Raw genomic sequence first — 27,566 nt, forward strand, 5'->3', positions numbered from 1 at the left:
TTGATGGTTGATGAGTTAATCTGATTATGTTATGCATCTCTTATATTAGATGTATGTTTCGTTTCAATGACGAGGAGTTCAATCATGTGATTCCCTTTAGAGTTTCAAGGCAAGGAGACATGTTATCTCCTTACCTTTTTTTATTTTTGCCGAGGGTTTGTCGGCTTTATCCCATCATGTAGAAGCAGTTGCTAATCTTCATGGATGTAAGATTAATAACCGCACTCATGTGAATCTTTCATTTTTTATTTGCAGATGCCAACTATTTCTTCTTCTGGGCTACTAAAAGAGAGGGTGAATGCGTTAACAAGATTTTGAAGACTTATGAGCAAGCATCGGGTCAATATATTAACTTTTGAAATGAGGTATTTTCTTTAGTATTAGTGTTTATGAAGACTTAGTAAAATCTATTCCACTCTTAAATCTTAATCATGCTAAATATCTTGGTCTCTCATCTCTTATTGGTAGAGACAAAAGGAGTGATTTGGTTTTCTAAGAGATAGGCTTTGGTAATGCATTTTTTGGCTAAAGCAAGAAAAGAAGTTTTGATTAAGTCCATAGCTAAATTGATCCTTATTTACTATATAAATGTTTTTCTATACTTTGACATCTACTTGTGCCAAGCTAAAGCAAATGCTAAATTCTCTTTAGTGGGGTGTGAAAGCCGGTGAGAGGAGAAGCATTCATTGGTTTTCGTGGGAGAGGATGTGTTCTAATAAAAAAGAAGGGGGTATAGGTTTAGACACCTTTACAGCTTCAATTTGGCACTTCTAGACAAGTAAGGTTGGCAGCTTCTTACCAACCAAGGTACTCTTCTTTATCAAATTTTTGAAGTTAAATATTTCTTGAGTGAAAATTTCTATAATGTTGTTTTAGGGTGTAATCTAAGCTTTACTTGGATGAGTCAAACTCAAGAAGTATTGAAAAAATGAGCTTCGTTAGCATACTTTTTTTTATATACTAAGCCAAATTAACATCTTATCTCAGCCATGGTTAATTAATTATCAGTCTTTTTTTTATATACTTCGCCATGCCTCATAGCTTCAAAGATTGTTAATTTGATTAATCATGAGACACAAAGGTAGAATAGTTATCTTATTAAAGGTCTCATAATCTCTACTGAGGCTGCAATGATTCTTAAAATAACATTGAGCTTATGAAATAGGGATGACATATTTGTATGGCATTTGTCAAAGAATGGCATTATAGCGTCAAATCTACTAATTTTGTAGCGTTTCAATTGAAAAATATTCCTATTAGGTCCATTTCTAATGTTTTCTGGATGCATCTATGGAAATTATATATCTCGCCTAAGGTGAAAATTCTTTTTAAGGAGGCTAAACAGAGATAATTTGCCTTCCAAATAGTTAAATTAGTCGAGGGGTTTGTTTAGATCATAAATGCGTGTACTGTGACAAGGTGGAAGTTGTTTCTCATGCTTTTTATGTTCTAGAGTTGAGCTCTATTGGTAGGCTATGGGTATTAATTATAAAAAAATAAAAAACAGAGTACAAAAATATTATTGCTTAGTAATAGTTTAGCATCATTTGTGCTTTTTAGATGTGTATTATGTATATATATGTATATATATTTAATACCCTTTTTTACATGCATCAAGCACGCATCAAACAGTATAAAACTATTCCTAAAAAACAAAAATAATTATTGGAAATTGATGAAATATTTTAATTTCTATTGCATGCATCATAGATTAAAATTTTCTTCCAGCTATTAATGGAATTGGTTTTAGCTATGGATACAGTTTTCTTGCATACAACTTAAGAAATCCCAGCCTCTCCTGTAGCCTAGGACAAGCAAAGACGCAACAGAAAAGGCAAAAAAGATGCAACAGAAGTACGAAACTACCGATTTCCACTCCTTTTTTTTTTTTGTCAGCTTTATCTCTATTAGTAAAGAAGCCTTTATCTCTACTAGGAAAAGACAAGAGAACTCCATTTCCTAAAAAAATGAAAGAATCCAAGATGGTTGGTTTACAAGAAAATGAGGCAATGCAAGAAAAGCATCAAACAGAAAATTGAAGACCTTAAAATTCAAAACAGCACTGATTGCAACTATGAGTAAAACCAACTCAACTAATAAATAAATTACAAGACCATAACACTCAATGGAAAATTTTAAAATTTGTGATCCAAATATAGACCAACTATTATCCTTATTCTGCCAGATAGTGAGATGCAATCCCAAGTGAACAGACAACTAAACAAATTGCAGCTCATCTGAAATAATTTAAAAGAGCTCTGCAAGCTCATTCTCAATTAGATGAATCACGGCTGTAGTACTGGTCAAGTGTCTTAGCAGGTATTCGGTGGAGTAGCTCACGAGGAAAGATGCGGAGCAGAGTCCAAGCTAAATCGAGTGATTGGAAGATGTTGCGAGTGTCATAAGCGCCTTGAGTCACAAATTTTCGCTCAAATTTGTCCAAGAACTCCAAATATAGCTGTTCATTCAAGAAAAATCGTGTCAGTTTTCCTTCTTTTTTTTTTTTTTTTTTTTTTGAAACAAATGGTTCAATAATAACAATAAAGTTCTTTGTAATGTAGGAAGGGAAGTATGGGACCAGGTCTTCCGAGGAAAGAGCTTCTTCTCCAACCACAGCTTTCATTGCCTGGACGTCCTTCCCAATTGCATAATTTGCATAAAGCTGATAGTCAAAAAAGTCACAAATTTAAAGGTTTGATAACATAAAATGAGACATCAAACTGAAAGCATAAGAAAATGATAGCCCAGTCAGACCTGGTTAGACACATCAGCATGGTCCCTCCTAGTCATCCCCTCACCAATGGCACTCTGCAATGGAAATCAATAATACTCTTTAGCATATACCTTTAACCTAGTACTACTGTATTTCAATAAGTTACTCTTCCTCAGTTAAATGTATAAACAACTCAAAATAAAAGATAAATTCTCACCTTCATCAGACGAGAGAGAGATGGGAGGACATTGATTGGAGGATATATCTGTCCAATTTAAATAGATCAGCATCAAATAATCAACCTCGGATGACAGAGAAATCTATATTGAAATTAAACTTAATTGAGATTCCAATCTTCCAGTATGACTTTCAGAAAGGCCAAATTCACTGTAGAAAATTAACTAAGGCTAACCACATAATATAGAAAATATAAGATTCTAAATTTTCACATGATAGGTCAGCATGCACAAATGATGCCCTTAGGCCCTGTTCGGCAGCAGCGTTTCAAGAAGTGTTTAGTGTTTTAATAGGGTTGAAACACTGTCTTAATTAATTATAGTGTTCGGTAATACAATATCTACCTTAGTGTTTAGAGTTTGAGACGGTGCTTCGTGAAACATTATCTTCATTAACGTTTAGCGTTTTATAATTTCTTTATGGCACTTATATTCATCACTTGTTTTTACCTTTATCCTCACTTTAATACCTTTTTTTGTCATTTTATATTAAACATCTAATCAGACAGTTATTTGTACCAAATACTTTTATTCTAAACCGCTATAAATCAGTTAACCACTAATAGCTAATATTTAACAGCTAACCACTAGCAAAACAGCTAATGGCTACTAGAACAGTTAAAATTGCCGAACAAACCCTTAGAGTCACCAAGGATCAGCTTGACGCTATTGTTAATCTCCGAGTAATATTTTTCATCAGCAAACCAGAATGCTTAACGTGTATCTCATAATATTACCTGTCTATTGTGAAGCTGCCTGTCAATATATATCTGTCCCTCTGTAATATATCCCGTAAGATCTGGGGTGGGATGTGTAATATCTGGCCATATGAGAAAATTAAGTTAAAGCGGTCTATTCCAACTTAAATAAAAAATATGCGCAGGAGATTCAGTGTGTGTGATCCGAGTCACTACCATCATTAGGCATAGTTAAAATTGGAATCTGTGTGATGGAGCCTTTTCGCCCCTCAATACGTCCAGCCCGCTCATATATAGTCGCCAAATCAGTATACATGTACCCAGGATATCCACGCCTTCCAGGTACTTCCTCTCGAGCAGCAGACACCTATAACAGTAACACTATTTTGTCACACAATCTTATGACTATGCTTTGATATCTTACAAACTATTCAATTAAATTTAAAAGAAAGGATAGATTTGACTTTCAAAAAAATTAATAAAAATAGTATGAAATTTAGCAAGTACATTTGATATCTTAAGAAACCAGAAACACAGCAAGATGATGATATCTCAAGTATGTTCTTGTCATAATGGAAGATGAAAGTTTTTGGTCCTACTTTTTTGTGAATGTAAAGTAAAGATCCATTATATAATTTGACACACCTCTCGAAGAGCATCAGCATAAGAACTCATATCTGTAAGTATGACAAGGACATGCTTCCCACACTCATATGCCAAATATTCTGCAGTGGTAAGAGCAATTCGAGGCGTGATAATACGTTCGATTGTAGGGTCATTTGCCTGCATGCAGTAGAATCAGAGCTCAGCAACAAACATCTATACAAGTTATAAGACAACAATGTAAAACAAGCCAATTCTTTAGGGTTTATATTACAGCAAAATGAAGCTAAAATGCTAATGTAAAAACTTTACCAAGTTCAGGAAAAGTGTCACTCTTTCCATTGAACCATTTTCCTCAAAATCACGTTTGAAAAATTGTGCAGTCTCCATGTTTACACCCATAGCTGCAAACACAATGGCAAAGTTGTCTTCCTCTTCATCCTGAAAGTGGAAGTGTTGGTTAATCACCTAGTTCAAGACCTAGCTTTAGAAAGAGAGAATAAAATGAAACTATGGTCTCAGAAATAATAGAATAGCATTTTTGAGATAAAAGGAACTATGGTTTTAAAGGTAATGATGCTAAAACTTAAAACTACCAAACTTACAATGTTATTCAAGAAAACAAAAAGTCCAAAAGGTTCAGGCTGATCATAGCTTACTAAAATAATTTAAGATGTCCATTTACACAAATGAGGAGGTAATAAAGTATGATAATGAGGTAACCCTCATTTCTAATTATTTTTGTATTAAAGAATTAGCTATCTTCTACCTTGCTATATAGGCATAAGCTATGTAAATCAAATTATCATCATATTATGAAACATTAATAAGCCTAGCATACAATTCTATCCTCTACCTTTAATTATCATACTCATTCAAATTATTCAATTTTAATCATAAGTAGCCATTTAAGAGCACTAGATGTACCTCAAGAAGATTGCTAGACTTTTCCAATCGCTTTACCAAACCTGCCTGACGACATATTTGGGCAGCTATTTCATTATGGGGAAGACCAGCAGCAGAAAACAGAGGGATCTTCTGTCCTCTAGCAATAGAATTCATGACATCAATTGTTGAAATCCCTGTCTGTATCATCTCTTCAGGATAGGTTCTCTCACTAGGGTTAATAGAACTCCCTGCAATTGACATATGATACACTTTAGAACATGCTATATATAACAGGCAAAGCATGCAGCACAAATTAGTTAAAGATCGCTGCTCTATCATATAATTTACCAGAAATATCCAAGTAAGCCTCAGGCAAAATTGGAGGACCATTATCAATAGGCTTCCCAGAACCATTAAAAATGCGCCCAAGCATATCCAATGAGACAGGAGTCTTCAAAACCTACAAAAGAGGAAAAAGAAAGGAAGCAGAATGAAAATTCCCTTCATACCTCGATTATTTGGCTGAAACAACAATTTACCATTATCACATTTTTTTCATTATTTTTTTTAGAAATTGAATTGAGCTAGTTCTAAAAATATCATTTTTTGATTAGTTATTAGAGGAGTCATCTTCTTCTTCTCATATTTTTACAATATTATACTAGATCTCATCAAGATGATAAAATCACAATGGTAAACAACAATAGTATAATGCCAATGAGCCATAGCCTAATTGGTCAACCGTCTTTCAAGAGTGTGAAAAAGAAGAATGTTATTTGAACCACCCATCCACACCCCCCCCCCCCCCCCCCAGCCAACAAATATTGATGAATTTATAGAACTATGGGTGAGGCAAGGAAAAGATAAGGGCTAGCCCACCATTGGATATAGATCAAGGTTTGTTGGGACTCTGAATCAATACCAATACAGCATACACAGTTGGAAACATTCCACATAATGACAAGTGCATGGAAAATTCTATCATGCCACAACATCTAACTTGAGGGCCATTAGAATTATTAAGCCATGCTTTGCCAAAATTTTCATCTCTTAGTTGCTCAAGATTTTGGAAAATAAGAACAATAATCTGAGATTATAATAGATATTGCACTAGTTATGTATACATATTAATTAAGGAAATATGTTGCATGGAAAACTCATGAAAAGAAATTTGCAGTATAAGCCAATTAAATTTGAAATGGTATTCCATATAATCAAAATATATCAGATATAAAAAGTGACAATCAAAAGGATACGTTTTGTCCTTTTATAATTATAACTTGCCTCCTTCTGATCTCCTTCTCCCCACAATCCAAACAAAATAAAGAAATTTCTTCATCTTTTCCACACACATCTTTTTATCTCCCAAACAAAGGAACCACATAGACAGATATTTACTTTGCTAACTAGTGCCAGTTGCCACCAGCTCCAGCATGTAACATTTTCTCTATTCCTTTACATGTCTAATTAAGTAGGTTAAAAAAATCAACCATAGAAACAGACAGTACTCTTTGGTCCTAATGTTGCCATGGGTCATGATCCTATTGTTTGTTATTTGCCAGTGTAATCTATACTGTAGAAAATAAGTGCCATTTGATTTTAGTGTTGCAATCTAGAACCAGCTAGCAAAAGATATTTCTGCAAGCAAGAATTTTGCTATGAAACATACCACACTTAATTCAACAAACATTTAACCTAAAATATTGCAATGAATAACTCCCAACAGAAAATAATAGTGATAATGGAAATAGCAACTTTATCCTTGAAATTATGTCCAAAACTATTGTAAATTAGGAATAACAACTTTATCCTTGAAATTATGTCAAAAACTATTGTAAATTAGGAAATTAGTGCATTTAGGATAATCACTTCAGCCAAGTTTCTTTAACTTAATAGTACAATTAATTATTTTAGCAGCAATTTACAAGGTTCCTGCATACCAGAGACTTCTCAATTAGTTAAAGACAAGGTGATTATTCAATTTACAAGAAATATTTAGACTTACTTAGGCATTTAGTTCTATGGAGAACACAAATAGTTTATATAAGTTGCTTACAAGAAACATAAGCAGCTTCTAAGAACTTCCCACATCTCAGTTAGAAGTTTTTAAGATGATTAGCCCAATAACATAAACTTTGCAAGTATTCACAATTGTTTTTGACATTGCAAGGCCAAAAAAAAAAAAAAAAATCCATACCTCTCCAGTAAATTGGACAGTTGTGTATTTGTTGTCAATTCCAGACGTTCCTTCAAAAACCTGGGCCATAAGATAGCTAATAGATTACAAAATGTATAGTGCTACTGAACATATGCACTAATTTACATCCACTACAAAATTGTTCACAAAATATTACATATATATATATATATATATATATATATATATATATATATATATATATATATATATATATATATATATATATCCACTGCAAAATTAAGGAAAAGAAATTGCAAGCACATATCCATCATAGAATAAGCATGTAGGATCACAACTAAAGTGCTACTGCCCCTATCACCAATGATTTGAAAATAATACAAGAACTCAATTCATTTCTGACTTGTAATCAATAGATAGAGAATGCAAACAAGCAATCACCTGAACGACAGCTTTCTCCCCATCAACTTCAAGAACTTGACCACGCCGGGTAGTTCCATCCCCTAATCGAATATTAACAATCTCTTGATATTTTGGTCCCTAAAACAGTGAATCACAAAATGCACCACTGATTGCTAGAAATTGCAGCCATAATCTTATGAAACAAATCATAATAATAATTACATAAAATTCTTTTATTTACTTAAAAGAAAAGAGCAGTTACAGTATCTAGTTACCTTAACCTTATCAAGTATAACAAGAGGTCCAGCAACTCCGGAGACGGTTCTGTACTCTGCAATGTGAAGAAAAGAGAGTGGAAAAAACTAAAGTTAGCGCAAAATTCAATAGACAAATCCAAATCAGATTCGAAAATTAAAATAAATTGGATCAAATTTATAAATTTATAAACATACCCATTCCGATCTCTAGAGTTCCCTCCTCAGTATCGTCATATTTTTTATCCACACCCATTTTCTGGCTTTACGAACAGTTCTTTTATTAAAAAGAAAAGGAAAAAAAATTAGTAAACAGAAAAAGCTCTAACTGATCAATGATCATGTCGACATTTCTACTCACAAACTGAAATCAGCCCAGAAAACCAAAATTGAAAACCAAGAACCGATTCAAAACACTGTTTGGCATTCGAAATTCAAATGAAATTGAGGTCAGAAGAAGGAGAAATTGAGTAAAAGAAAGTTTGATTCAGTTTGAGCGATTGAATGATTAACTGAAGAAGAAATTGAGAATTTTGGGATCTAAAACAGGGGAAGTACCTTTTGTTTGTGATCCAATACAGAGCAGATGCTTGAGAGATAGAGAGGTAAAAGGGAAGATGAGGAATGTGATTATCAGAAGGAATAAACTGAGATCTGCTGGTCTAAAAAATTAAATAAAATAAAATATTAACCAAATAAGTTAAGAAAATAAAATAAGTAATATGACACTCTTGTTTGTTTCATGGAAACTATTTTGTTGTGAAAAGTCATAATTATATAATTAGCATATAAATATTTTTAGATTAGTGATAATTATATAATTAGTGTAAAAGTATTTTTTGATTTTATTCATTTTTATATCATTTTTTTTTTGTTCAATTTGCGTGTACTTTTTAATTGTTGATACGGTAGTTTCCATTTTCTTTTTCCTCCTTTCCTATTTTATTTTCTTTCTTTTTTTTATTGAAATCTTATGAGAAAGTCAAAAATAGCTATTTAAGACAAATTTCAAGTTAAAATATTATTTTTATTCATATAGGATTTGACTTCAAGAATTCGAATATCGTTACTCGTTTAATTAATATTTTAAAAATATTTAAAATAATTATTTCTCTTTAAAAAATTATATATATATTTTTTAATTATAATTAATACTATAATTATATTTGATATTTTTATTAAGCTATCGATATTGATATATATAATCGAGTTTAAAACGGATCAAATAATAAAAGAAAATTTTAAATTGTTTCGGAACAAGTTCAACTACATATAATATAATGTGTAATGCATTTTAATCAAATATCCACATCCTTATATCTGTATTATAAAAATTATAAATATCTTAAAATTTAAAATTTTCATTAGAAGGTTTCAAATTTTAATCTTTATTGAGACAAAATTATTATGAAAAGATAGAGATACTCATATTATATATAAAAAATAAACATATTTGTATTAAATAACTTATTTAAGTTATAACATAAAAGAAATTGATATATTTTATTATTTTTTGCCTATAGAGTATCTATGAACATTTTAGTGATAACAATAATTTATTAATTAATAGGGAGCATGATTAGCAGAAATAGACTGAATTATTAAGAGAATATTATATATGACATAAGAGTTTTAAAATCTAAAATATTAAGAAAAATATTATATATAATATGAGAGTTTCAAAATCTGAAATGGTGACTGTTGCAATGATTTTATTTGAAGAATATCGCTAGTCCGACAGTAAAAATACACTTGCAAATCAACATATAATAACAACAAATATTTACTTAAAAAAATAAAATTTTGTGAACCCAAATATGTTGAGTCTTATATATTTTTTTTTTAAAAAAAAATTTCATTGCACATGAAATATTAAAAATTTATTTCAAATATTATAAGATAAATTATCTACTACAAAACAAAATAGAGGTTGATAATTAATGGTGAGATTGACAACTAGAGTTCTCTTTCTTTCTTTCTGTGTTTTGTTGTATTGTTTTTATGTGTATCGTGATTATTATTTTGTCCATTTTCGCGAAGTTGTCCAATGGGGAAGTGACGGAATGGCTTTAAGTGGTTGGTGCATATTAGTACACGTGAATTCTGCTATTCAACCTTTTTAGATTGTTGTTTACCATTGCTTTTACTCTCTATGTCTCGTGCTTTTTGGATAGAAGTTAATAAATAATTATTTCTCTTAAATTTAAAATCTATACTATATATAAATATAAAAATATTTAATATAATAAAATGTTTAATCGTGATTTTTAATAAATATTTAATTTGATTGGTTATAATTATTTTCTACAAGCCATTTATTCTATCAAGAATAAATCAAATTTATTATTATTTATTTTAAAATTTATTGTTTGATGTAAAATAAAAATAAAACTCACTAGAAAAATATATACATGATAAATTTAATGATATAACATATTATATTAATAAACTATATAGCACATTGAATTTTTTTTTTCCTAAAAAAAACAACTGTAAGTTAATTATATGCTCATATACTTTAGGAAAAAGTCAAAAAGAAAAAAGAAAATTTGCAAAATTAGAAACGATGTGCTAAGACAATGTTTAATATATTCATTTATTATAATAACTAAAATCGGTTTCTTATATTAATATAAATAATTTATAATATTATATTATATGTGAAAAAATTAATTTAATTAAATTAAAAACGCTAAAAGAAAATTTAGATAGGTCGATAAAATAATTTTATTTTATAAAAATTTGGTTATCATACTATTATAAATATGTTTTTCCTTAACAAGTTATTTACTTATTAAAATTTTTTATTATAAATATATTTTTTTCTTAACAAGTTATTTAGTTATTGAATTTTTTTATTTTACTATTTTATAAAATATTATTTTTTATGTTGTAAAGGCTCTTAGACTTTTATTAATATAAATTATTATAATGTTATAATTTATAATGAAAAGATTAAAGAAAATTATTTATATAAATTAAATTATATTTATGCGTCGGAGAAAACAAGTTATAATAAAATGAAAGGTAATTTATCTCGAAACTAAGGATAATTTATGAAGATAATTATTGTATTTAATATTTTTTTTTTTTTTGAGAAGTACTAGCTGCTAGTTATAAATTTTTTTTTTTTTGAGTATTGGGGAGGGGGATTCGAACCCGGATCTATAGCAGGAACCCAGATCTATAGCGGGTTATATATGCACTTACTACTAGGTGTGCAATTATTATATTTAATATAAATAATATAAAATTGAAAAAAATTACTCTCTCCGTTTTTGGAATGTCCCAATATATTTGCAAAGTTTTTAAATTTTTATATTTAAATAATTATTTTTTCATAATACTCATTAAATGAATGATTTTTATTAATATCTTAATGAATTAAGGGTAAAAGAGAGCAAAATAATATCTCTTGTTTAAATTTTTAATATGCATATTTTATCAAAACGAGCAAATAAAATGGGACGAAAAGAGTATTTATTACTCTTTAAAATACTTAACACGTTTTATATATTGAGATAAATAATCACAACGATTTATATTGACGGAGAAAGTTTTTATCATTACCTTAATGGCTTGGTGGCTTGGTCTAAAGCTGTTTTAGAGTTGAGCTTGGGAAAATAATATCACAGCCGCTGTCAGGTTGATAATCTGTTGTGAAGAGAAAAGCCGACGAAATAGCCTAACGAATTGTGGCCTTTATTATTTTTTTGAATCTCCAAATTTTACAATTATAGCCTTTATTATTATTATTATTATTATTATTATTATTATTATTATTATTATTCACATACTACGAATATCCCCATATCTTTTAAGTACGAGACTATTATCTTATTTTCATAACACTGGCTTTATTTCATAAACATAAATAGACACAGATGACAGCTCAAAGCTGCAAGTAATGTTTTCAACAGAAAATACAATCAAATACATCTTTATCTTCAGCAGAATAATTTGTTTAGGTGTATTCAAAAATGAAACCAGCAAAAAAATTAACAATTAAGCATTTTTTCCAAACTTTGTAATGCTACATTACGTTGCAGCAGAAATTCCAATTGCAAGCTCACTGGAGGAAATAATCAAACAATGGAAATTGCTCAGTTATCTCACTGAACCTTCGGTTAAGGCTCCGAAGAGCTTCGACGTGAGGCTCATCTTCCTCTACAGCTATTACTTTAGCAAAGCTTCCTTCTCCAAGCAAGTCTACCACCCGGTTGGCAGCCTCCAATCCGGTAACATAAGACTTTTCCTGCTAGGTCAATGTGTTGACACAGTTATCATTCTTCAGTTTCTGTTTTCCAAATTTAAGGCTTGTTGTACATTGTTATTACTAATAGCAGATTCCGGACTAAAATTAAGAGTAATCTTGATATTCCGACAAATGTAACTTTTTGCAATATTGATTTTCTGTAGTTTCAAAACTGATATTGGAAAAAAAAAAGATTTAGATATGGAAAAAAAAAAATTCATTTTTGAACTTTTTCCAAAAATCAGCTTTAGGGTCATGAAAATAGTATTGTAAGAAATTATTATTCATTGGCCCATGAGAAGTCTAGGATTTTCCAAAATCTGCTACTGCTAATAGAAATGTCATATTAGCCTCTAGTAAAACAAAGAAAAGTGAATATGCTACCTGTGACCATGATCCATGACGGGTTATGATCCAATCTCCAGCCATGAACAAGTTAGGAAAAGATGTAGACCCCCGCATCATATATTTATATGAACCTTTGAGAGACATAACATAAAAAATATAATTGCTAAAAAGATGAAGTAGATCTGATGCATGAGAGAGTGGGCTTACTTTGAAGCGAAGATAGAGGAATGGATTTGATAGAAAACAGTACTTAATTTTACATCAGTCGTGGAAGGATAAACATGCTAAGAATCATTACTTTCAGTACCAAAATGCTCATACATATAAATTGTTAATTTTGAACAATACAGATGCTAATCTCTTACCCTTGTTTGGCATGGGTGGTTTTTAAGTATGAAATTCATTTACAAATGATAGTGTTTGGTTTAGTCATGTTAAATTCCACAGCAACTTCATTTATACCAAATATGAAACATAAAATTTCAAATGATTGTGGTCGAATTCATTTATACTAATGATATTAGTGTATGTTAACAATGCAGTTGGATTGCTTTCGCCAAAGTGCTTTTACTATATTTACATCCTAGCAAACATGGACTTGGAAAAGCTATTTTTTCCAGCTTTTTCTACATTTTTTTTGGCTTTTCTCAGCTTTTTGCAAACCATGGTTTACAAAAAGCAGTAGAAAAAATTCAAAACACAAGAAAAGGTCAAAATGCGATTTTGTAAAGCGGCAAACTCAATCTGAAATGAGGCCTTATTAGTCTTAATTACCACCTAAAATGCCTAGTTAGCATTATTTTAAAGCATGTTATAGCATAAGCAAGTTAAGAGTATCCAATATGATATCATCAAATCCATGCATGCAGCCTAGAGACTTTTTTTCCTCAGTCAACCAACCTCTTATAACAGATTAACAGTACCTGGAAAGAAGTGAGCCAAGGACTTCGGAAATCTTGCAATCTCTGTATCTGTCACATTAGCATTCTCAAAGTCCTTGATGCACTTTGAGAGATAAGACATTACTTTTGAAACTACAAGTTCATCCTTAAGGGGCAACAACTCATTGGCGTGATACTGCATACAGAAGTTAAAAGCAAAGATGAATGAGAACTTAGAACAGAAGTGGCACAGACATTGAAGTTGATATATTCGATTAAAAATTAACTCCTACATACTCCCCCAATTGTATGGGGAGTAATGAATGATAGATCAAAGTTTATTTTCTTTAATAGATGGAAAAATGGACTAAAGACAGAAAAAGAGGTAATCACAAAATCAGCCCGTATGATTGTCACTTGACTGTCTTTATGCTCATCATGAATTGCATTCAAGTTGAAAAAAGTCCACCCAACTGAATTATCAAATGCAGAACAAGCATTGGCTGCGTGGGGAATGCTGACCTGGTAATATAGGAAATTTATACAAATCAGTAAAATAATCACGTGTTATGCATTTGTCATGCTGACACTTGTAGTTGTAGAACCCATATATTAGCTAGGTGAAAAGAAATTCTGTAGAACACAATTTTTCACTTAATTGATAATTAGTCCAAGAAAAAGCAAATTGAAACTTGGAAGGTGGAACGTAAGCTTTTGATGATATTTTAAGTTATCTTTTATTCCTATATCTGCCAAATAACAAGAAGTTCCTGAATAACCTTTCTGTCAAGCTGCAGTTTACATGTAAGTACGTCAATGCCAGCTAGGTTCAAAACTTTCAGAAACTCCTCCCGGGTAAATAATACTGCACTACATAGAAACCAACTGCCAGTTAAAACAGGACAGCTTATACAGTGGAAGCTGAGAATGCTACTCCATTAATAAAACAGAATTCCGAATTTGCTTAGACTAACCGCATTTAATATTGTTATACTGCTCATCAACTATTCTATGCGGAACTTTTTTGAGCACACAATATATAATAGAGAGTTTCTGTTTAACTCGACAGCTGAACAAGTTCCAGATTAATATAAAAAGGAAAAAGATACTAAAATGGGTTTTGGAACAACAAACCTATTCTTGACAAGTTCTTGAACCTCGGAGATTCCAGCAGCCAAAATAACTGCATCAGCTTTATAGGTCCCATTGCTGCAGACCACTTCTGAAATGCAACTTGTTTCTTCATTAAGGACGAAATCCTTTACTTTTCCACTGTCAAGAAATTGACAGCCTTTAGTCCTTAGCAATTCCATCCATGGATTGAATATCTGTTCTCTAATGGTCCCACGACACCATACCATATCAAAATCTTTCTGCAATAACCCACAAGAAACACTTGTAGACCATTTGATCAAGCAAAACAATAACATTATATAAACATGCTTGGCAATGATGAAGAAGCATACAGTGTTCAAAAAATAAGCTAGATCCGGCAGAGATTTGAGTTTTGATAACTTCAATATATCATATAATTTGTTTACAAATGGGTTGCCCGACAAAAATAACTTGCATACAAGTCTCCTACCAGATGTCCTAAGAAATCTTCAAAGCTAGGTCTCCTCAGTACACAAGGCCCCCTGCTTTGAGAGGCTTTTGCATGGTTGGAGAAGGGTCATGTAACAGATCTTAAAAGCTAGAAATGGAAGATTAAAACTCATTAGTTGAATAGATCAATGTCCACCAATCCAGTATATGTATTGGATTATCCTAAAAAGCTAGAACGATTGGTATTTCTGTTCCCGAAATTCTTGCACCGATGTTTGCTCTTCCCGGGCTCTTTCACCTCAATATATAGATGGATATGGCTTAGAAAGTTTAAGATAACATTATTTTTTGTTTTTCACGGTTCTCCAGGCAATCATTGAGACAAAAATTTTAGCTAATGTTATGTGATACTAATAAGTCTATTTGGCCTCACTTGAGAGTTCATAAAAGAAGAAGAAGAAGAAGAAGAAGAAGAAGAAAAGCCAAACATGGAGTTCTTTCATCCCTTGACTATGTAGATTCCTTATTTATGTTTTAATTTGTTTTTACATGGATTGATTTGATTACCATTATGGTTGTTACCACTAAAGAAACATGGATTAATTTTTGAAAGAACTTTGGGGCATATAGAAAGTGGAATGTGTGCTTGTTGAAATTATCAAATGATTAGAAAAGTAAAGTATGCTGGATACAATGTACGGAAAGGTGTCTATGATTTCCCTACCAGGATATACAATCAACCTAAAGTAGCTAGGTGGTGAAATAAAATTAATTCTTATTCACACATCAGCTTCTTAGGTACGAAATGAGCTAGAGCAATTAGAAGTTAGAAATACTAGTAAAATGATTTTTTTTTTCCAAGTCTACCTTCTTCAAAGCCAGATGTGAAAGTTTCCCTATGTCCAGCTCAAGCAGTTATACCAAATAAAAAAGAGGTTAATTCTTGTCTCAAAATCGATAATAACCTCGTAAAGAGATATTCCTTACTCAAATTCCAAACGAACACCAGGCAAGCTTTCATTGATTCATTCTAATTTTCCCTTTTTTTTTTTTTTTTTTTTTTTTTTGAATTTTAAATTCTTGACTTAAATAGAAATGCAACCACATGAGTATTCTAGTCTGATTTGTAAAATTTATTTCATTCAGATGACATAGAATTGGAAATTTTGGAGATTTAACAGACAACTTAGCTTTCATCATTATACTGCAATAAAGAAGAGTACAACTTCACTATCATAACCACTGAATTATAAAATTGAGGCATCAAAATGTAAAATTATTAAGATTCATCGATAATATACTTTTGTTTTTATAAAATAAAAGGAAACCAAGTATTATACCTGATGAGCAAGTGAGATATAGTATAGCAATCCAAGTGTCGCAGCTGCACTACAATGTTCTGCTGGGGCAAACAAACCGATTTGAAGCAACGGACCAAAAACATTCTGGTAAAGTCTTTTTGAGCAGCCAAACTGTTTGAAAAGTTCCCTCGCAGTAACTATCAGTAAACCTCCAAATAAGACACTTCATCGACATCTGTCAAGTAAAGGTAAAATGTAATTTTCTAACGCTGAAAATCCACAGCTGCAGCTGAGATCTTACCTGAATCATACTTTCTCCAGGCCATGTCAGTGTTGTCAAAGTCAATTACTACAAACAGAAGATAGAGATTGACAATCAGTTGGCAGAAATTACAAAAGGATACAAAACTATTCTTAACATACATACTGATTTTATATCAACCATAAAACATATAACTTGGATGCCACTATCTATTTCTGTTTTATTGACAAATGAATGAGTGCCATATATTATAAGTTTGAGGAAATGTAATCTAGAAATAGCAATAAGCTATTGACAACCTCGTGTTAGAAGGGACAAAATGGATATTCTAGATCTAGAATGAAAATATTATAAATGATAAATGCCTCAAAGTATCTGCTGTCGATGGCCTCAAGCAAGAAAATTACAGTCAGCACTTCACATATGATAGAGACCGAGTCTATACAATTTGTAAAAGATAATAGCAGGATACAAGTATGGAAATTTTCATCAAATCTCGAATTATTTTATTTTTGTTCTTTTAATCATCCGGATCTTGTAGAGACAAATGCTGAAACCAGAATTTAGGGACACTGGAAATACTTCCCTACTTCACAATCAAATTTGACTTGGTTGCTCATTACTAGAGTATCTATTACTTGGAAAAACAAATTCGTAGTAGAGACCTGGAATATTAGTTTTTTTTTTTTTTTTTTTTTTTTGCGTACATTTAAAATTGAAAAGAATAACACAATAGAGGGTGGATTTTCCTTTCCTATAAAAGCCCCTGCCCCGCCAAAAATGTAAACCTAAGAACTTATAAAGGAAATCTCAAGCATCAAGCCTTAACAACCAGGTTGTCCCTTGGGGATAAGTATGAGTTTGATATAGTTGAGGTTTTATAGAAACAGGGTTTTTGTTAAAAGACTTGATAACCAATGCATAGTTGACTAAGTAATGTCAGTTTACTGCAAGCACCTATAACAGTAAACACACTAGTTCATTAAATACAAATAAATGATCAAATAAAAGAGTGCACCTGCAGTCATTAGAGGAAGCGATGTTAATCTATCCACTAATGGAAGCCTTGCAAACTGCACATAATAACATAGTGAAGATTATAATTGCAAGTCCTATAAATCTTTATTACTGAGAATTGCAAGTCCTAAAGATACAATTTAAGGCATACTTGAGTATAATACAAGGTTCCCAAGGGTGTAGGCAGTTGAGGCTGATCTTGGAATACTGGAAATTCAACCTGCAGAACAACAATTGCATCTGTTTATCTTAATAAATCCCGTGTATGAAAGTTGGCCTATTATACCACCTTATCATTAAACCAAAAAAAATTAATAACAATAAAGAAAATCTATTGGGAAGTAGCTTTACTTTTGAATTTCCCATTTTATTCCACAACTAGAAATGGAGTTAATCAAACAATTTTATACAAGTTGTTCAACCAACTCTTTTTTTTTTTTGTTACTGGCTCTGACTACAGTTCAAATTAGCAAACTCACAACCCTACTACTCCAATACTAATGAGCCAAAGCTAATTGGTCAGACAACCATTTTTATGAATCTTTTCTAATTTGAAAATAAATTTAATTACCTCCAATCCCCCGGTAGAATAAAGTGCAGATTGTAGTTTGTCAGTGAACGGTGTGATACCCAGTTCATTAACAAGACTAAATATATTTTGGTAGGGATTCCAAAAACCTGAATTACAATAAATAAATAAATAAATAGAGAATATTACACTCAACTATCAAAAACAGTAATCTGGAATAAATCCTCTGCTATTCTTTGAGACCAATAATGATTTTACCTTGGATACCAACATCATCTGGACTGCCAAAACCATTACTATCTTCAAGAACAGCAACATCAAAACCCTAAAAGTATCCCAATCAAAAACAAAATATTTAACCTCAATTACAATTAATTTATTCATCATAGAAAACAATAAAGATTTTACACCCAAAAGAACAGTAACCTGGTTGCAAAGGTGATTAGCTGCACCAAGACCAGCCCAACCAGAGCCAACGATGACTACTTTCTTATTGTTCTTGTCATTGCTGCTCTGGTCTCCATTATTAGCATGGATTTTTGGGGTTTCTGCTTTGCAAGAAAACCCATTTCTATATCTTGTGTTTATAGAAGATGGCGGGATTGTGAGTGGGAACTTCCAACAACCCAACATTTCTTTTCCCTCTCTTTAACGGGCTTTTTTTTTTAACTGCTACTCAAATTGGCTACATAAAGAAAGCTGATGGCAATTTATTATTTATATTTGATTTTTGCTTCTTTCTGGCTGGTGCTTGACTGCTTGTCTACAACACTACACTCATTTCCTATATGGCCAAGTCGGAAAGATGTGAACATGGTCCTTGCCACGTACTAGGCTAATGTAAATTCTTCATTCCCACATATTTGTTCGATATTTTGTTTTCTTTGTTTCATTTTTTTTCAAAATTTTTGGGAAAAGAAATAGGTTATCAAGGTTCCATATAAAGATTATATGCTTCTTGTAATACTACTCGGAAATTCCGTATTTCGCTAGCATAAAATTGATATTGTTTAAATAATTATTATAAAAAAAATACTATTTGCAATTTCATGTTGAAATCAATAATAAAATAGATTATGTTTTTTTTATTCCGTTTAAATAGATTGTGCATTTAAATTTAATTAGAAATAGAGTATTAACTTTAAGTTTCGAACATAAAACTATGAGAATTAAGTATGTTGGTAAATTATTTATATGTAAATGGTTATAAATGCATTTAATAAAAAAATAAAAAAATCAAAATTTATTATAGATAAAATAAATTCTATTACATAAAAAAATATTATTAAAATAAATTGATAATAATTTCATTAATAAATTAGTTATAGCAAACAGAATTTATTTAACCAGCTATTCTATGACTGAGTGTACTTTCCTATAAAGAAATTTAATGTTAGTACATTTTACGGTAAAGAAAAGGAAACGAAAAATCATTGGCAATAGGTAATCTGCACCTAGAAAAGATTATAAAAAATGACAGAATAGAAACATAAAAGTAACATCAACTTAAAACCATAAGAAGGTCCCTGTGAAGGAGTATCAAAAGCATGATTATCTATGAATATGCGAAAATATGGACTTGCCAATCTCTCGTAAGCAATTCTTTTATGTTAAGAATCAGATTAGCCACATGAGAAGGAAGAGGAGCAGACTGAGTAAGCATAGAGCAAGCTTGTGAGTCATCCACTTCCACAAGCAGAGTTCTAATACCAGAATCCCAAGCAACCTGCAGACCCAGAAACATTCATCATAGCTCAGCTGTTAGGATAGAGCAATTACACAAATTGCAAGCAAACCCTCATGGGTAATTTTAAAAGTTCCAACTACACAACTACACAAATTCTTCATTCCCACAAATTGAGAGCAACTATACTTAAATGTGTCTAACTACTTGTGTCACTACTTATGGGTAATTTTTTAAAAGTTCAAACACCAAATCATTCACCTTCACCAAATTAAAATCTCTAAATCTTTCATGGTTTATTGCACTTTCTACTAATAAAATCAAAAGAAAATAAGGTAAAATGGGCCATATCAGTGTCAAGGGACCTTTTTATATCTTGTATTTTGTTTTTTTTTTTTTAAATAAGAAGAGAAGAAAAACGAACTCTTACAACTACAGGTTTAGGCAATACTAAGAAATCAACTTTCAACCTTCGGCTTGTAGCTCAGTTAGCAATGAAAGCTGGACATGTGAAAAGAGCTTTCGTATTTGATCTTCACTAAACACACCTGCAGCTAGGGATGAAGATTCTTAACTGTATCTAACCCCGAACCGGATTAGGCGGTTTCTGGTTCTTAGAATTCGGATACCGGTTGTTTTAAAAAAACAAAAAAAAAATCAACTTTCAACTTTGCATGTTTTTTAGCATGTGCATTATGTAATTTTTTTTTTAGTTATTGTCAACCTAGATTGAGACACAAAAGTGGACTAATTCTAATAATATATGCATGTAGAGTGGCTATGGTTGCATCTTGTATGATTATACCATATAAGCTCTTAATTAGATTTTTCCCTTCCGTGATTGATGCGAATTATTCATTTTCTCTATAAATACTGACTGCTAAGTCTAATGCTGAGATAATGAAAAATAATCAAGTATTGAATTCCAATCACAAAAAAAATAAAATCAAGGTTGAAAATCTTACTTTATCGATCAGTAAACGTTAAAAAAAAAAAAAAACGCCGTTGCCGGGGATCGAACCCGGGTCACCCGCGTGACAGGCGGGAATACTCACCACTATACTACAACGACTTGATGTTTCAGATGCTGCTCAAAAACTATTTAACAAAAAGAGCACTAAGACTTCGTTGATACCATCATCCAGTTTCGTGACCTTCCAGTGAACATGGACACGGTGTTGAACTTGAATAATCATAAATTCAAACAAAACAGACTTCATTGTGACAGATTGAAGATTGAATGGATATTCCTATATATAATGAAAGCAAATACATGCTTTTTCCCCTTCCATTTTCTTTGTTTATTTTTATTTTTTTAGATATTTCAAAATGTTTGCAAAATTTTTAAATTTATATATTTTTAAAAATTATTTTTCTCCTAATAATCTTTATGATTGTAATTAAATGAAAGATTTTTATTAATATCTTAATGAATTAATGGTAAAAAATACCAAAATAATATTTGTTGACTAAATTTTTAATATGTATATTTTGTCAAATCATGCAAGTAAAGTAGGATGGATGAACTTCATTTTGCTAATTCTTCTATACATTAATTATAATATTGGTTTTTACACTATCAAATATTAATAATAATTTTAAATTTAATGGGTACCAAATTTATTTTTATATAAAGGTAAGTATATAACACTGTCACCTATTATATAATTACCAGTTGAACCCGAAATTGACATCTAATCAGAATTTGTCTTTTCCAGTGGTTCTAGTGTGCACGCTATAGCCTATGCCATTTAACGGCAGGAATACGCAAAACAAACAAACAAGACTAGAAAATCTAATAATAAATTATTTATATAAATAATATAATTGCTTTATTTGGTGATTATTCATGACCACTGTTCGACTTATGATTTTTCTACAAGTCAAATCTGATTACTTCAAATTTTTTCTTTCTATTAGAGAGAAGAGCTGCATCTCTTTCAGCATAATTATCCTATTCAAATAACAAAAGACGCTATACATGATCATTATAATGATGACAATAATAATTTAAAACTAAATCTAATAATAAAAAATTCAAAATAAGAGTAAAATTGAATCTCAATATAATATTTGGACGACAATAACTTAGTTTTAGATACAGATACAAAGATTATTTAAAAAAAAAAAAAAAAAAAAGAAAGGTGATCACCGATGAGAGCTCATTGGAATTAAATAAAAAAAAAAGATCTTCTAAATTTTAGGTTTTTGGAGTGCACGAGAGTCATTTTTGTTGCCCACCCTGTCACTGAATTAAAAGAATTATCAAATGTAGAACTATCCTTGCATCATATTCCGTTTTATAAATCCAATCCAGTGTTAAACAGAAAAAAAAAAAAAAAAAAACCCAAACCAGATTATAGTGAAATTTACCATTTTAGTTCAAATTATTTGTCATAGATTATAAGTTTAACACATGTAAATAAATAAGTCATTTATTTTCGTTAAAGAAATTTGTTTGCAACATAATAATTGAGACTCAATTATTGAGTATTTATAATATTCCAAGGAAAAAAAAAAAAAAAAGGAAAACGAAAACATGCTGTTGACCTCTGATCACACCATCTAGCCATTCCATCGAACGATCCACATTCAACAGGTAATGATGCCGCGTCAACGCCTTAACATTTCCTCAATAAAAAATCTATCTCGTTAAACCGCTGCTTACTCGTTCGTCCAGTTACAGTCACTCTATTACGAACACAATAACCAGTCCGTTACATTTTTGTCCACAAAAATGGCTGCGGCCACACTCTCCGTCCGGCCTAACCGTCTCTCTTCTGGTTCGCCTTTCCCTCGACCACCTAGCTCCGCCACAACCACTTCTCAAATAAAGTCCTTAAAGAACGACCCCTGGAGAGTCACAATCGTGCCTCTCCGGCGCTCCTTCGTCGGGAGTGCGCGAGCCGGTTCACGAGCCGATGATTCGGCGCCGTTTGAGATGTCGGTGGAGAACGCACTCAAACTTCTTGGCGTCTCGGAAAACGCTTCGTTTGATGATATACTTCGCGCCAAAAAGTCCATTCTTGCGACGTGCAAGGATGACCAGGATGCGATTGCTCAGGTTATTTTAGTGAATTTATGAATTCAGCTGCTTTTAGGTTATTTTGATGTTTAATTCAGTTGATTTTGACGTTCTGGCTTAAATTTTATTTATTGGATTTAAGTTTGCACTTTTCGAGATTATTCTTTAATTATTACAATTGGATTGAGGAATTGAATGTTTAGCTTACAAAGCTGTGAAATTTGAATGGAATAATCTTATCATGATTGTAAAATTCAATATCGATTTTTAGTAGGTAATCAATTGAATTTTATGTTGCGTTTGTTTTAACCATGGATTTATTGTAAAGCTAACATATGTTGTTAAGTTGGTAAAGTTGATGTGTAGTAACTGTATCTTCTCAAGTTTTAAATTCATTAGATAGTTAATTTTTAGGACTTGGGAATGCTGTTCCTTGGTCACAGTTGTTAGGCGCAAGGGGGTCCTAGAACCTAGGCACAAGGCTAAGGCGCTCCTAAGCGAGGTGAGGTGCAATATATATATATAGATGTATACAAAATAATTCTAAATGTGAACAAAAAATTCATCTTAATACTATCTAATACTTAGAATATCTAAATATAGTTGAAAGGCTATGCATAAGAAGATGTTAAGAATTATGGTCCGACATTCGTTCTAAATGCATCCTAGTCCTGCTTCATGCCAAATCATAACATTAAAAGTTCAGGTCATTGCATTTTAAAACTTGTACAAGCATTAAAGATAGCTTTTCGTCAAGTAAAGAATTAGTGTATGTAGTAACTTTAGTTGACAAATGAACTAAGTGCATTTGAATTTTTTGAATAAATAAATGAATAAGTATACAATTTTTATAAAATATGACTAAGTGAATTTCATAATATTTATATAAAAAAACTTTTTTACTTCCAACTTCCAATTGATCAAAGTCTGCATGCAAGTTACTAACTTAATGTGTTTACATATATCAACTTACAGGTCTGAATACCTTAATGTGCTTATAAATCACAATTTCAGCAGTACTAAAATAATTAACTTAATATAAAAAACATAATTATTTTCAGCAGCCCTAAACTAATTAATGTAATAACTTAATATATAAATAATAATTTCAGCAGCCCTAAACTAATTAACTTAATAACTTAATATATAAATCATACTTTCAACAGCCGTAAATTAAAAATAATGACCATTTGTCCTGTAATTTCAGCAGCATAAATCAGCGAAAGATTTGGCTGCATAACAGCTTGTAATTGAAGCTATTAGACTTAAGAGAGATTGGAGTAGAATCAAATAGAGATAGAGAGGGAAATTGAGAAAAAAATTGAGGGAAATGTTAACATACATACCCAAATTGAGGTGGAGCTGCATGGTTTTCTTCCCTTCTGCAGTTCTAATCAACCAATATCTTCTAATCCTTTTAGAGTTTTCTTTTTTTAAGTTATTCGTAGGAGCCTATATAAACACTGTTGGACCACATATTTGAAAAAAAAAAAAGCCCTAACATCTGTTTGTGGTATAAAAACACAAAAGGTGCGCTTGTTTTGCGCCTTGCTCCTGCGGCTCCAGGACCTGCGTCTTCAGTCAGGCACGCCTAAGGTGCGATTTTCACAACTATGTACCTGTCATTACGAGCAATGCAATAGTGGAAAATTGAACTGCTAGCTTTGACAACTAGCTATAACATACCAGTTCCTCCATTAGATTTAATTTAATCTTCTTGAATGGATCTTTAAAATATGTTGTGTGTAATTTCGCGCCCTTTGTATGTGTTGTATGCGAAGCTTCAATTATGACATCCTGTTTCAACCATTATTTGAAGCTTTTTGAATGTTGTAAGGTTCAAAAACTCCTTATGTTCTTTATGAATTATTATTCAAAATTTCAGTAAGGCAAAAGAAAATTTTACATTTTTCTATTTTTTCATTAGATGCTTTTGCTTATATTTAGACCCATTGAATTATAATTCTGCTTGAAGCTATAAGTAGTATTGATTTAAATTGTAACTTGTAGGGATAGTTTCATTAGCTTCACCGCAATTTTCTCAAATTATATTCTTTATCTATAATCGTGAGCCTAAGTTGTGCTCAGAGAAAGTTTCGCTGTTGATATTGCCAAGTAATATAATAATAATGTTTTTTTTTTTTTTTTTAATGATTGTTTTTCTAATCTATATAGTTGCTTGCATTTTAGGTTGAGGCTGCGTATGATATGTTGCTTATGCGAAGCTTAACTCAACGTAGAGCTGGAAAAGTTGTAAATAGTGCCATCCGCTATGCTGATGTTAAACCAATAAATGGCCCAGGGATGGGATCGGTAACTCAGTGGCTACAGGCAAGTATGAAAAATACACCCATTTCAGTGGAAACGCCATCAACTGGTGATCTGGGAATACAAGCAGGAGTTTATGGAGCTATGATGGTTTTAACCTATGTTAATGGAGCTTCTACATCACCTGTGGCACCTTATGGTGGGGCTGATGTTCCTGGGTTGATCTTAGCCACGAGTTTTGGAGCTTCCTTGTACTTCATGACCAAAAAGAATGTGAAGTTAGGTAATGCTATCTTTCTATGTGGTTTTTAATGAATATTTTAGAGGGTTTCTTTGCAGAAATTTTAACATTTCCTGCACTTTTTGAAGTTGGAAGAGTCATGAAAAGTTACATAGTTCTGAATGATAGAAATTTTACAATTGATTGATCATGTCAACTTCATAACTGTTAGACATGTAGGAGATATAGAACAGAGAAGGATGCTTATCCCCCAGTTGTAGATTAAAACAAGTGGCAAAAACAGTCTTAATGAAACCAACGCATGATGCAAATTCCGACTCTAAGTCCATCTTTAGTGAAAACCGAATAGCTTACTTCCTGCTCTTGCCTGTTGCTATAACCTAAGCTTTTGATTATGAAAGGGATCTGGAGAGTTAAATTTCATTTCTCATGAATTTGGGAACACTTCAGGCTGTGGTGGTTTCAGATGTTGTTCTGATGTTATTCAGAGTACCATGCTATATCTAGTTTAGTCTGTTAAGGTTATACTGCCTATCAAGTGTCACTTCTTTTCCTGATTTTGATGACCTTCTTCTGCTGATATATTCATTAAGGAAGGGAAAGTAAGCAAAATGGTATTGCCATATAAGGAAGATCAAGACATGAGATTGACACGTGGCAGTTGAAAACTTAAATGGTTTGACTGTATAAAATCAGACTCCGCATTTATTTCTTCTTCTTCTTCTTCTTGCTCTTTAAAAAAACTTAAATAGTTAGTCAGAATTGGTATTCACCATAGACCTGTTTGGGGCCTGGGCCATGGGAAAGTGTGTCAAGTGGACCAGGCCTTTGCAAAATATCGAAATTCCGAAGCTTAGGCCTAGCCGATGAACGGATCTTCAGCAAAGTAGTGGGTCTCTTGTGAAAAATATTAATACTTGTTTCAATGATTGACAATTACATGAAAACGAATAAGAAGAATGCCAAGACTTAGACTAGTTGTCTGCTTGCATAGAGTAAATTCGATGTTCTTCAGAAATTCAGCGAATCAGACATTGGAAAGCATCTAATACAGTTTACTGTGACATACTGCAGGAAAGGCCACTGTAATAGCTTTAGGAGGGCTTGTTGCCGGCGCTGTGGTGGGTTCAGCTGTTGAGAGTTGGTTGCAGGTGGACATTGTCCCATTTCTAGGCTTACACTCCCCTGCTGCTGTAGTTAGTGAATTCATTCTTTTTTCTCAATTATTGATTTCGCTTTACCTAAGGTAGGATTAAATTGTAATTGGTAACAATTAAACCTGTAATTATTCATTTGCATGATCATACCTGAGCTTTTTTTTAATTAGGATGTGTATCATTGCCTTTGTACAAACCTACAAACAGAATGTAACAAATGCATTAATCTGAAATCTGTTAGAGAATTGCAATAAAAACATGTGCAAGTATTATCTATATGAAGAGGTACTTTCAGTCATGTATTGACAACTTCGTCTTTCTTTACTGATGTACATTGGAAAAAACATGGAAGCTACTTTTAAATTGTGAAACTATATAATTTAGAACACAAGATTGTGAACATGAAAGTCTGGAGCAATTTCTGGTGCAATACATCTGAATCTGATATCCTTTCCCTTTTTTGTGAATCATAAAGCAGCTTGAACTCAATGAAACTCATAGAAAGCTGGTTATGTCCAAACTAAATTATGTGCATGGAGGGATTCATTTTATGGCACTTCACTTACAATTTACTAAATGAGACTTTTTTTTTTTTTTTTCGTCTGAACGAAAGAGATGGGACTTGTTAATGGTGACAGATTGGGCAGAATAAAATCGGTAATTATTATAATGTGAAACATGAGCAATTCATTTAAGTTTTCAGAATTAGAACAACTCAACTTTTGAGAGACGGATTTGCTGCCAACCTATCATGTCCATTAAATTTGAGGCATGGCATTATTATCTCTTTTATCATTTGCGTTGTCTGTTTTACTGATGTGATAGATCATTTCTCTTCAATAGCTTTATCACACCTGTCTCAATTTTCAACCATTAAATCATTCTCTTTCTTATATATATATATATATATATATATATATAAACATATTTATCATTTTTATATATTTTTTTATTAATAATAAACACGACTATAAATTTAAAATTTCTATAATTCTAAATAATGTCTTATAAATTATAATAAATTTTCTCTAATTTTTAATATTGTAATCAAACAATAGAAATGAGTTATTTATAAACTATATTCAAGAAAAATATTTTACA

General features: G+C 31.5%; 3 protein-coding genes and 1 non-coding gene across 7 annotated transcripts; 1 reads left to right on the forward strand and 3 right to left on the reverse strand.

The window, feature by feature from the left end:
- Nucleotides 1–2,035: 2,035 nt before the first annotated feature.
- On the reverse strand, nt 2,036–8,667 carry LOC105638512 (V-type proton ATPase subunit B 2). 2 transcript variants are annotated; one of them, XM_089724419.1, is made up of 16 exons: nt 8,511–8,525; nt 8,314–8,368; nt 8,151–8,229; nt 7,974–8,029; nt 7,738–7,836; nt 7,336–7,395; nt 5,487–5,598; nt 5,178–5,386; nt 4,563–4,691; nt 4,293–4,430; nt 3,864–4,014; nt 3,687–3,769; nt 2,931–2,978; nt 2,755–2,808; nt 2,579–2,662; nt 2,036–2,458 (listed from the first exon to the last, which is right to left on the reverse strand). In XM_089724419.1, exons 3-16 carry the CDS (start codon nt 8,206–8,208, stop codon nt 2,273–2,275), a joined length of 1,467 nt encoding a protein of 488 aa, XP_089580545.1. In that variant the 5' UTR covers nt 8,209–8,229; nt 8,314–8,368; nt 8,511–8,525; the 3' UTR covers nt 2,036–2,272. The 2 variants fall into 2 exon arrangements, with proteins under 2 accessions (XP_089580545.1, XP_012077723.3); XM_012222333.4 differs by lacking the exon at nt 8,314–8,368 and having other exon boundaries at nt 8,511–8,667.
- Nucleotides 8,668–11,827: 3,160 nt separating this feature from the next.
- On the reverse strand, nt 11,828–18,885 carry LOC105638513 (uncharacterized). Of its 3 annotated transcripts, none has more exons than XM_020681065.3 (13): nt 18,517–18,885; nt 18,349–18,415; nt 18,133–18,239; nt 17,713–17,781; nt 17,563–17,617; nt 16,584–16,631; nt 16,322–16,479; nt 14,571–14,809; nt 14,216–14,306; nt 13,911–13,958; nt 13,479–13,632; nt 12,592–12,686; nt 11,828–12,207 (listed from the first exon to the last, which is right to left on the reverse strand). In XM_020681065.3, exons 1-13 carry the CDS (start codon nt 18,721–18,723, stop codon nt 12,022–12,024), a joined length of 1,524 nt encoding a protein of 507 aa, XP_020536724.1. In that variant the 5' UTR covers nt 18,724–18,885; the 3' UTR covers nt 11,828–12,021. The 3 variants fall into 3 exon arrangements, with proteins under 3 accessions (XP_020536724.1, XP_012077724.1, XP_037495826.1); XM_012222334.4 differs by having other exon boundaries at nt 13,830–13,958; nt 18,517–18,884; XM_037639898.2 differs by lacking the exon at nt 13,911–13,958 and having other exon boundaries at nt 18,517–18,884.
- A 1,889-nt stretch (nt 18,886–20,774) lies between these two features.
- TRNAD-GUC (transfer RNA aspartic acid (anticodon GUC)) lies at nt 20,775–20,846 on the reverse strand. The gene has a single exon. It is a non-coding gene; the product is annotated as a tRNA-Asp (tRNA).
- Nucleotides 20,847–22,430: 1,584 nt separating this feature from the next.
- On the forward strand, nt 22,431–26,743 carry LOC105638514 (chaperone (DUF3353)). The gene is made up of 3 exons (XM_012222336.4): nt 22,431–22,838; nt 24,990–25,350; nt 26,383–26,743. The coding sequence occupies exons 1-3, from the start codon at nt 22,512–22,514 to the stop codon at nt 26,556–26,558; spliced, it is 864 nt and encodes a 287-aa protein (XP_012077726.1). The 5' UTR covers nt 22,431–22,511; the 3' UTR covers nt 26,559–26,743.
- Nucleotides 26,744–27,566: the final 823 nt, after the last annotated feature.

The sequence above is a fragment of the Jatropha curcas genome, chromosome 1, assembly GCF_041381405.1.
Source record: "Jatropha curcas cultivar XTBG-Jc1 chromosome 1, XTBG_Jcur_1.0, whole genome shotgun sequence".
Lineage (NCBI taxonomy): Eukaryota > Viridiplantae > Streptophyta > Magnoliopsida > Malpighiales > Euphorbiaceae > Jatropha > Jatropha curcas.